The 9828-nt window shown below is 39.7% G+C and overlaps 1 protein-coding gene across 1 annotated transcript in view; it reads right to left on the bottom strand.

Moving 5' to 3' along the window:
- Positions 1-159: 159 nt before the first annotated feature.
- The window catches only part of LOC107300602 (BTB/POZ domain-containing protein 1), a 12200-nt gene continuing 2531 nt past the window's right edge, over positions 160-9828 (bottom strand). Inside the window, exons 2-8 of the mRNA XM_015829913.1 lie at positions 8300-8456; positions 7436-7541; positions 6614-6811; positions 4802-4994; positions 3886-3973; positions 2134-2280; positions 160-948 (exon numbers count right to left, since the gene is read on the bottom strand). Of these exons, the coding sequence (XP_015685399.1) occupies positions 790-948; positions 2134-2280; positions 3886-3973; positions 4802-4994; positions 6614-6811; positions 7436-7541; positions 8300-8456 (1048 nt within the window). The 3' untranslated portion in view covers positions 160-789. The remainder of the gene's footprint in view (positions 949-2133; positions 2281-3885; positions 3974-4801; positions 4995-6613; positions 6812-7435; positions 7542-8299; positions 8457-9828) is intronic.

Raw genomic sequence — 9828 nt, 5'->3', positions numbered from 1 at the left:
GTCTTACTGAGATTTCATTCTGAGTAGGCATGCATAAATTGCATTATCATCCATCTCCTCCAACAATTTGCCATTTGAGAAAACCAAGGCTTGAGTATCCAATATTAATACATAGTTCTCTGAAGTTTGCCCAATTTCCTTAAAAACTGCTTTCTGCATGCTGTGGAAAACTTTATTTACCACACTAAGGATTGTTTCCTTACAGACCAAAAATATTCAAGATCTCTGTAAGTATTCAAAAAGATACTTCATTTCATCCACACTTCACTTTATAGTTAAAGAATAGCTTCATACAACTGACTTCTGGGTGACATTTTTTTCCAGGACACAACAAAACTAGTTAAGTTTATATACATGTATTGAGTACTATTACAGATGAGTTTGTATCATCCTTAATTCTAATTCATGGTTAGTTTTAAGAATGACAATTCAGTTCAATGTGTTGCACAGTACAGGAGCACAATCACAATACCCACAGAAATCTGCCGTAATTGCAGGGGGGAAAAAATGCTCTTTCCCAGCTTCCAGATTATGGTTAGCACATTTTAAATGACCATGTTAAGTATTTATGTACAGGTAAGTTTTTTTTTAGTTGAAGAAAGACTGGCTGTGTATCATCCTTGTAGGCAGAGAATACTAGCGCTTGGTACCCTCCGTGTACAATACTTCAGTTTTATAACACATCTGAGATTATGTATTTACAAAATTTCACAGTATTTCATGTTTCCCTTCTGTTCATGTTCAAAGGAAATCTTTTTTTTTTTTTTGCTCCATCTCATGTTTCTGAAGTTACGTATAAAATATAATTTCCGGTATTTGTCCATCTTCTATTGATGTTCCATTGTTGTTACCCGGTGAGCTAAAAAAGAAAAAGCAGGTTTTGCTTGAAGTTGGAGATTCGTGGATCACTTTCTTCAAACCCTTGGTGCCGTAATGAGAATCGGGGCCCTAAGCAGAAACAGAAATTCATTATTCTGGCTCCATAGAATCAAGATCACGTGAAGTACTGTATTAGTACCGCTTTATAAAACCCTAGTGAGGCCACACCTGGAATACTGCAGCCAATTTTGATCACCATATCACAAAAAAGAGGTTGAGAGTTTGGAAAAAATTGAGAGAAGAGCAACTAAGATGATCAAGGGCCTGGAGGCTAAAACATACGAAGAACGGCTGCAGGACTTGGGTTTGGCTAGTCTAAAGAAAAGAAGAAATAGGGGAGACATGATAGCCGTGTTCCAGTATCTGAGGGGCTGCCACAAGGCAGAGGGGGCCAGGTTGTTCACCAGAGCACCAGAGGGAAGGACGAGAAACAATGATTGGAAACTGATCAAAGAGAGAAGCAACCTGGAATTAAGGAGAAACTTCCTGACAGTGAGGACAATCAACCAGTGGAACAGCTTGCCTCAGAAAATCGTGGGCGCTCCCATCACTGGAGATTTTTAAAAAGAGACTAGGCAATCACCTGTCTGAGATGGTGTAGGCTCTCCTGCTTGAGCAGGGGGCTGGACTAGAAGACCTCCAGGGTCCCTCCAGCTCTATTCTATTCTAGGTTTTCCTTTCATACCTGGGGATATGTAAACTTGGAATGCACACTAGGCTATGAGAAATTCAAAGCAAAGCATTATGATTTTGCAGGATATCTGCTATAGAACGTGGTTTTAAAGAAGCATTTCCTGGATTATTATTATTAGAAATATACAAGTAATCCTCATATTGAGCGCACAAGTGAGCCCAAAATTTCTGCTGCTAAGTGAGGCAGTGAGCTTTGCCCCGTTCGATGATCTTTCTGGACACAGTTGTTAAGTGAATCACTGCAGTTAAGTTAGGTCATTAAGCGAATCTGGCTTCCCCTTTGTCAGAAGGTCGCAAAAGGCAATCACATAACCCTGGGACACTGCAACCGTCATAAATAAAGTCAGTTGCCAAGCCTCTGAGTTCTGATCACATGACCAGGGGGAATGCCACGACGGTCGCCAGTGTGAAAAACGGTCAAACAACCCAAATGCCATTTCAGTGCCACTGTAACCTCGGTCACTAAATGAACTGTTGTAAGTCGAAGGCGACTGGCATCTTCGTATCACTGGTTCATTGCTTTACGGTTACCGTTTCCACAATTTCAAAAAAGGGTCTTACTTTCAAGGTTGCGCAAGCAGTGTAACACACGGTCGGCAAAATCTCTATTGGTTCTTTGAACATAACTCTGAAGGTGCTGGCCGTTCCATCGCAGCTAAATCCAGTGTCATTTTGTCCTAGGGTCTGGTTTTTCTCATATTCAATTATCTGTAGGAAGAAAGTGATGGAAGATTTGTTTTTTTCCTTGCGAGAACGTTATTTTCTAATCTTAAGCAAAGCACAGCCTGAACGCTGCTATTGAAATCTGTTTATCTTGTCCGGTTCCAGATCCAAACGTTAGCCTGAGGCTCTAAAACAAACCAAGCTTTTCACAAGTCAACATGGTGAAATTGGACCTTTAATTGGAACTTGTGATTAATGTACTTGCTTACAAAGCAGGCACTCCTAATTCTTAAGAACGGGTACATCTGAACTGCCTCTGGGGCCTTATGGATTCGTAGTAACAGTCTAGAAAAGTAAATATTATCCCTTGAAGCTAATGATTTGTAACATATAAGTTTCACTTTTACCAATAACATTTAATAAAGGCCGGGAGCTAAGCAGACATCAAGGAATAAATTGGTGGGGACATCTGCTCCTAACCAATATTGGAAGAATGATATCAGCTCTTGCTTTGGCAACACCTTGGCTGATTTCAAGTCATAGCACACTAGTTTTGTACTGTTGCCAAAAAAATAAAACAGAAAAATATAGATGTTGAATAGAAGGAATATTCACCACCACCCTCACTCCTGCCTTTATGCCAGCTCTTTACTATTTCTGGGCACAGCTTGTAATGTTTACTAACCACTTTAGAAATTCTCTAGCTATCTCCACCCCAAGGAGACACTATACACATGACAGAATTCTCTTCATTCTGATCACGTGCTGTTTGATTGCTTTTAATGGCAGCTGCTGATTCAATTCTTTGCATGTTATTTCATACATGGTGGTAGATTAAAACAACTCAAATGTGTGTCATGTTATTTGCATCATCCTGGGTGACATATTCTCAAGTGAAGGTGAGGTGCAATTTAATTAAAATAGAATGGCATATTGCTTCCAATAAGAGGTTTTAAAACCTGTTAACTTCCCCGTAATTATGGGCATAGTGCCTTTCTAATTAATTTAAGCAAACAACTTTATTTCACAGACCAAAATGAAAACCAAAATATTCAACACCCTTATTCCTTGGCTGAAAAGCAACTACAAGTTGATCATTTGCACTTAAAGAAGCTATGGTTCTAAAAGAGGTTCATCTCCAGATGCACAGTTGAATTTTAAATCATCCATGAATTTAAATGTACTCAATTAGCTTGTAAAGCATTGTATATGAATTCTTTGATTAAAGCATGGAAAATGTCAAAGTGAATCTGTTTCAAAGTCAGATCCTTCCAATACTGAATACTGAATGGCTCATTCAGGGATAGAAGTGTGACGATGAAGCATTAGTAATACCTCCATGCTTACAAAATGCATTTTTCTCTTTGGAATACCCACCTACTTTTTAAAAGTAATACTAATATTTCCATTTATCTCTTATTAAAATAATTGTGTAACAGCATTTGAAACAGAGATCTTTTCCTCGTTTCCTCTTAAAGTAAGCCATCCTAAGTGATGCAACATTGATAGAATATTAATGCACTAGCTAGGTAATGAAATGTCTGCAAGCAAACAACCAAGCTCAGAGAGCACCAAGGATTTCCCATTAGTAGAATATCCCTGATTTCAGTTCAACAAGTCACCTATTATCAACTTGAAAAACAATTGTACCTGTATATTAACTTGATAATCAGTGGGACCGTGAATTGAACCATATAATCCAAATCCTACAATTGAAATTCTTCTATTAACTGTGAACCTTAAAAAAGAGAGAGAGAAACAGACTATTACCTGAACCTGCCATTTCACCATAGACCTATTATTATTATTATTATTATTATTATTATTATTATTATTATTATTTGCCAATAGCTCATTTCAGTTGCAAATGTATGGACGCATTTATCAACTTAACCAGAGTACTACTTTCCAGGGGAAGTTTTGCCAATCTTATTACGAGTCAAAAGAGAATCCCTCCATTCCACAGCCCAACAATGCCAGTTCTTTAGATAGACTGGCCTACCCTTCATTCTTAAGACTTCTGATTTCTGCAAAACAAAACAAAAAACCTCTTTCTGACATGCTTCCTCCTTTGGTGCATCATGGATGAAGGTTAAAAGGTTTTCTGCTAAATTCAAAGCTTCACCAGTCTGCACACTCCCCTTATTTGAATGGTCCTCTGCACACTCCCCTTATTTGAATGGTCCTCTGCTGTTTGATAGGTATGTAGTCTTTTTAAGTGCTACTCTGAATGATATTTTATTGCTTTTATTGTAACATATTTATAGTGGGCCATCACAGGATCCATCAATTGTAAGAGAGAAAATCAATATATTTGCTTTCCGACTAGACCAGGGATAGGCAACCTCAGCTCTTTGATAACTCATGGACTTCAACTCCCAGAATTCCTGAGTCAGCATAGCTATGCTGACTCGGGAATTCTGAGAGTTGAAGTCCATGAGTCATCAAAGAGCCGAGGTTGCCTACCCCTGGACTAGACATTACGTTTCTTGCTGTGTAATATTTTGGAAACGTCTCCAGTCAAACCACTATGATTGTCGTATTACTGAAAACACAGGACCCATACCTGATCCGGTCACTTGTTCCACTGTAACCCCAGCGACTCTCCACTTGTTGGAATCTGTTTATGCTGCACTCTTTCCCTCTAAGACAGCATCTTGGTCGGTCAATATAGTCAACTCTAGGTTTAGGGTTGACAGTAAAATGCAGAAAGAGATTGACTACTTCCCGATCTGACAAAATTCCAGACTGAGCAGGACCTGGGGGGGAAAAAATGGAAGGAGTGCAACTGAACTGAACATATTCTGTATCAGGAAGACAACAGGAGAAAAAAAAATCTTACAGAGATAAGACTTTTTACACATTTATCCCACGCCTAGATTACAGCTGTTAACAGCAGTTATCCGGCCTTGCAAAAGGAAAAAAAAACAAGCATACAATCTTTCTAAGAAATCTGACAAGAAAAAAAAGAGGTTGGTATTCAAGCAGAGTTTGTGGTTTATGCTGGCTGACAACATAAGCTCTGAAGTTTTCTAAAACTGTAAGGAATATGTGCATATATGTAAAGTAACGCCTTGCCTAAATACTATCTAAATAATAGGCTAGTTATCCTCAAAAAGCTAACCTAACAAAATTCATACACAAGGATAAAAGCTATTAACAGCAATTATTTTTTTCCATTGTCCCATTCATTAAATGTACATGTTGCCAAGTTTTCCACCAGCAAAAGAATTAAAAGATTTTTTTAAAATGGTCCAGCCACTTTGCATGATGCCGTCTTTTTCAACATGTACAACAAGCACCATTCTGTGGGCAATCAAGGAAATTAAATGGGCCCACAGATAGAAATTTAGATTTGTATGATTTAAAGCAAAATATATCAAGTTAGAATGTAAAATGCAAAGCAGAGTTGTCTATGGCCACAATGTTCGACACGCGCACGATTATATGGTTTTACAAAACCACACAAGATCAAATAAACATGGCCATACACAAATCACTGTTCTTAGTGGTGCAAACATTTCAAATGAATGTAACATTTTATGTCAGGGGTGTCAAACTGCCAGTTTCATGATACCGGAGCCGCGCCCACCCCGTTGCTGGCAATGGCAAAAAAGCTCCAATACGTTGCGCGACATCACGTGACGTCGCAAGTTTGACATGTCTGTTTGATGTGAAATCATCTGGTTTATTTTTGGTATGGGGCCAACTCTTCCCATGTGGCATCACATGCTTCCCATGTGGCATCACATGCTTCCCATGTGGCATCACATAAATGCTACAAGTGGAACTGTACCCAAAGGATGCTGAATATATTCATCTGTGAATAAGGTCCCATGCTTATTTGGGATTTCACTGCACCATTATTGCTAGACTTCTGAACAGTTTAAGGAGTCAAAACATGGTGCACTTTCGCCTTGCTTTTTAAACGTATTGGTGAATACACTGCCTGAGAAAAAGAGATAAAACAGGCCCTTCCCAGTAAGAATGCACAAGATAGAAGCATTAACAGGTTTTTGAATAGACTAGAGCTGGAAGGGACCTTGGAGGTCTTCTAGTCCAGCCCCCTGCTCAAGCAGGAGAACCTATACCGTCTCAGACAGGTGAATGTCCAGTCTCCTCTTAAAAACCTCCAGTGATGAAGCTCTCACGATTTCTGGTGGCAAGCTGTTCCACTGGTTGATTGTCCTCACTGTCAGGAAGTTTCTCCTTAGTTCCAAGGTTGCTTCTCTCTTTGATCAGTTTCCAACCATTGTTTCTCGTCCTTCCCTCTGGGGCTTTGCTGAACAACCTGGCCCCCCTCTGCCCTGTGGCAGCCCCTTTTCCATTTAACTTCGGTGTGTAAGTTCTACAACGACAAAGCTAATCAGAAAGTTACCTGCTGCAAACTCTTCAATTGTCATGAGTGGAAAACGGATTAAGGAGAGAGCTTTGCCAAGCACTTTCTGCTTATTTGCAGATGTGAGTGGTAGCTGCTGCCTCTGACATTCAGCTTCGGCCCAACGCACAACGGCCCCAAATAGCCGGCTCTCTCGAATGCTGAGCGTATCTCTTTCCAGTACCGCACACAATGTGTCTGAAGAAGAAGAAGATTTAAGTTTATTGCACACTTCTGCATAGATCAAATACTACTGCAGGACATGCAAGTCTGACTTGGGGCCACCTTCCAGCTAAACTGGTTTTGGACAGCTGTTCCTTTTCTCTGATGAAAACAACGCATGAATCATTTTCTACTGGTAAACCACTGCTACGTACTGAAGAATGAATCAGAACTGCTGTTGCATAAAACTACTTCTAATTATCAAAAGTAATTGCCCTGCACTAAATTAGTGAGATACTGCTGCTGTAATCCATTCACGCCTTACTGAAAAATTCATCCAGTAGTCATTCATTCAGAATCTTTAAACATAAAGTCAAATAATTGCACTGTAAAATCAGCATAGGATAATCCTGCAAAGCCTAATCAGCAAACAAAACCTGCTAACCAGAGACAATATCTTAGCAAATTGTCTTATTAACAGGAGGTATATATGAAAACTGCTCTTTTTTAAGGAACAGGGAGTCTGGTGCGCTTCAGATGCTTGTGGGATTCCGATTCCAATCAGTAATCAGGATTGATGGGAACTGAAGGCCAACATCCTCTGGATGGCCACCAATTGCCAGTGTAATGTAAACACATTCAGGTTTAGGAGCTACTTACCTATATCAATATCTGTAAAGCCTTCTGCACTTATTGCATCCATAGTACTTTTGTCTATTGTGTCAAGACAGAGACTGGCCAGCTGGGGTTCATCAAATAAACGAGCCTGTCCAAAAATATTTGTTCAGAATTATGCTATTGTCAGCTTACAGCTAGCAAAACATTTTTTTACTCGTCAAATTTAGAAACCGCCCATCTCACTCCCACAGCAAGTGGTATTTCTACATTAAATAATAAGAGTCATGGTTATTTTAACTGAAGGAAACTCAAGGAAAGTTTGCTGCTTTTAAGGAATTTTTAATTAAACGTTCCTTCCCCAAACCTTCCCAGATTTAGCTCTTAATTCAAGAAAGAAGAACTGCATAGTAAGACATAAAAGACCAACAATGTAACCTATTCTACAGTACTTAATTACATTTAAGGACAACTCTGGAATATACAAGTCTAATAAAATTGGATACAAGTTGCAATCATCTTTCAATTTTGTTCCAGAAACTACTTGATAATCAGTCTCCAAGCTCAGTTTAAAGTCTAGAAGCAGCTAAATTTGATTTTCAAACATTACTTGATCCACAACTTCGCTGGAGACAGAAAGTGTTTTATCATATTTCAAAATTAGGATCATAATGTCAAATAGAAAAGTCTGTATTTTCATGGGTTCTTAACTCCATCTTTACTTCCTTCCTTTTATCTTTTTGTTTTGTTTTGTTTTGTTTTGAAAGGGACAATACTGGTCCTCTTCTAATTGACCGATTATTCAGGATTTTCCAAGGAGATAACTGGCGTGCTAAGATGAAACTCACCTAGCCCTGGAGGTTTGAATTCAGTAAAAAAAAGTTATGAAACACACACTTGGATTGTTACCTGAGTAAGCAGCATGAAAGCATTATCTGCCCGAAGGTGCTTAGTGAGAAATTCTACACAATGAGCTTCCAGGGCAGGGACAGCATACTTCTTAGCTGTATAGAGAGTGGTCATAACAGTTTCAGGACCGATCTGAACTTCATCTGAATATAAAAATCTAAAAAAAAATAAATCAAAAAAGATAAATTTAAGAAAACTACTTGATACATGCTTATTCGTGCTACTTTGTCTTAGTAGCTTCTTTATACTCTTCATTTGACAAAGCAAAGCTGATTTTGCAGTACACATATAAACCAAGCCTTCCACTAATATCTGCAAAAAGGCAATCAATCCCTTTCCTAACTCAAGAAGTAAGAGATTGCCTCCGAGCCTAACACAACAGGAGATACTGCATTCCTAGAAGTCCAGTTCAAAATGCCCTTATCTACCTTATCAAGTTCAAATATTTTGACTTGCATCTCAAACCCCCAAGTCTCTACTTCAAAATCTCCAATAATCCACATTATTCAACAATGAATGAGCAGCCAAGCCTACTTTCTGTGGGCCCACAATCTCACCAAGGGACACAACCGCATGTGACAGCATTTTGCACAACAAATGGAAATAGCCATTCAAAAATCTCCCTTTTGTATACCTTTAAGAGGACCTTTTAAACTCATCCTGACAACAGGCATAATCCACATTATCATCATGACAAATACCTTTTAAAGAATAAGCAATGGGTGGTTTGTTTGTTTGTTTGTTTGTGAATAGTGAGGGCCCAATGGATGGCTTAGAGCAGGGTTCCCAACCCCTGGTCCATGGACCGGTACCAGGCCGTGGCATGCCAGCAATGGGTCTGCACAAAACAAGCAAAGCCCCATCCGTTGGATGCAGGCAGAACACAAAACCACAAACCTTTCTCTACACAACCAGTCCCTGGTGCCCAAAAGGTTGGGGACCTCTGGCTTACAGGCAGTGGTTTACTAATTATTTCACCTCTGGAGTCCTTGGTGCTCTCTTTGCTACATACATTTCGTTACCCAATAGGTAATCAGCACTGATGATGTTACCTAGTGGGTAATAAAACATCTGCAACAGCCATCCAATCACAGAGAACCTCAAGAACATCACAATTCAATTTTGAGCTAGATATATTCTCTGCTATTGAAATTATCTCTCTTCCTGGCCACAAATTGTTTTTTATACATAGCTCAAAGTGGCAAACACTTAATTCACTTTTCTCCTATTTTCCCCACCTCAACAATCCTGTGAGGGGGGGTTGGGCTGAGGGAGACTAACTAGCCCAAAGTCATCCAGAAACTGTCCATGCTTAAGGCAGGATTTAAAACATGGCATCGGACCTGGTTACCTCCGAGACCGCCTTCTGCCACAGATTTCCTCCCATAGACTGGTACGCTCCCACAGAGTGGGTCTCCTCAGGGTGCCGTCGGCCAAACAATGTCGGCTGGCGACCCCCAGGGGGAGGGCCTTCTCTGTGGGTGCCCCCACCCTCTGGAACGAACTACCCCCCGAGATCCGGACGATTC

This window comes from Protobothrops mucrosquamatus, unplaced genomic scaffold (assembly GCF_001527695.2).
Source record: "Protobothrops mucrosquamatus isolate PMUCROS unplaced genomic scaffold, P.Mucros_1.0 scaffold7595, whole genome shotgun sequence".
In the NCBI taxonomy this organism is placed as follows: domain Eukaryota; kingdom Metazoa; phylum Chordata; class Lepidosauria; order Squamata; family Viperidae; genus Protobothrops; species Protobothrops mucrosquamatus.
This window is presented reverse-complemented; position numbering and strand designations above follow the sequence as displayed.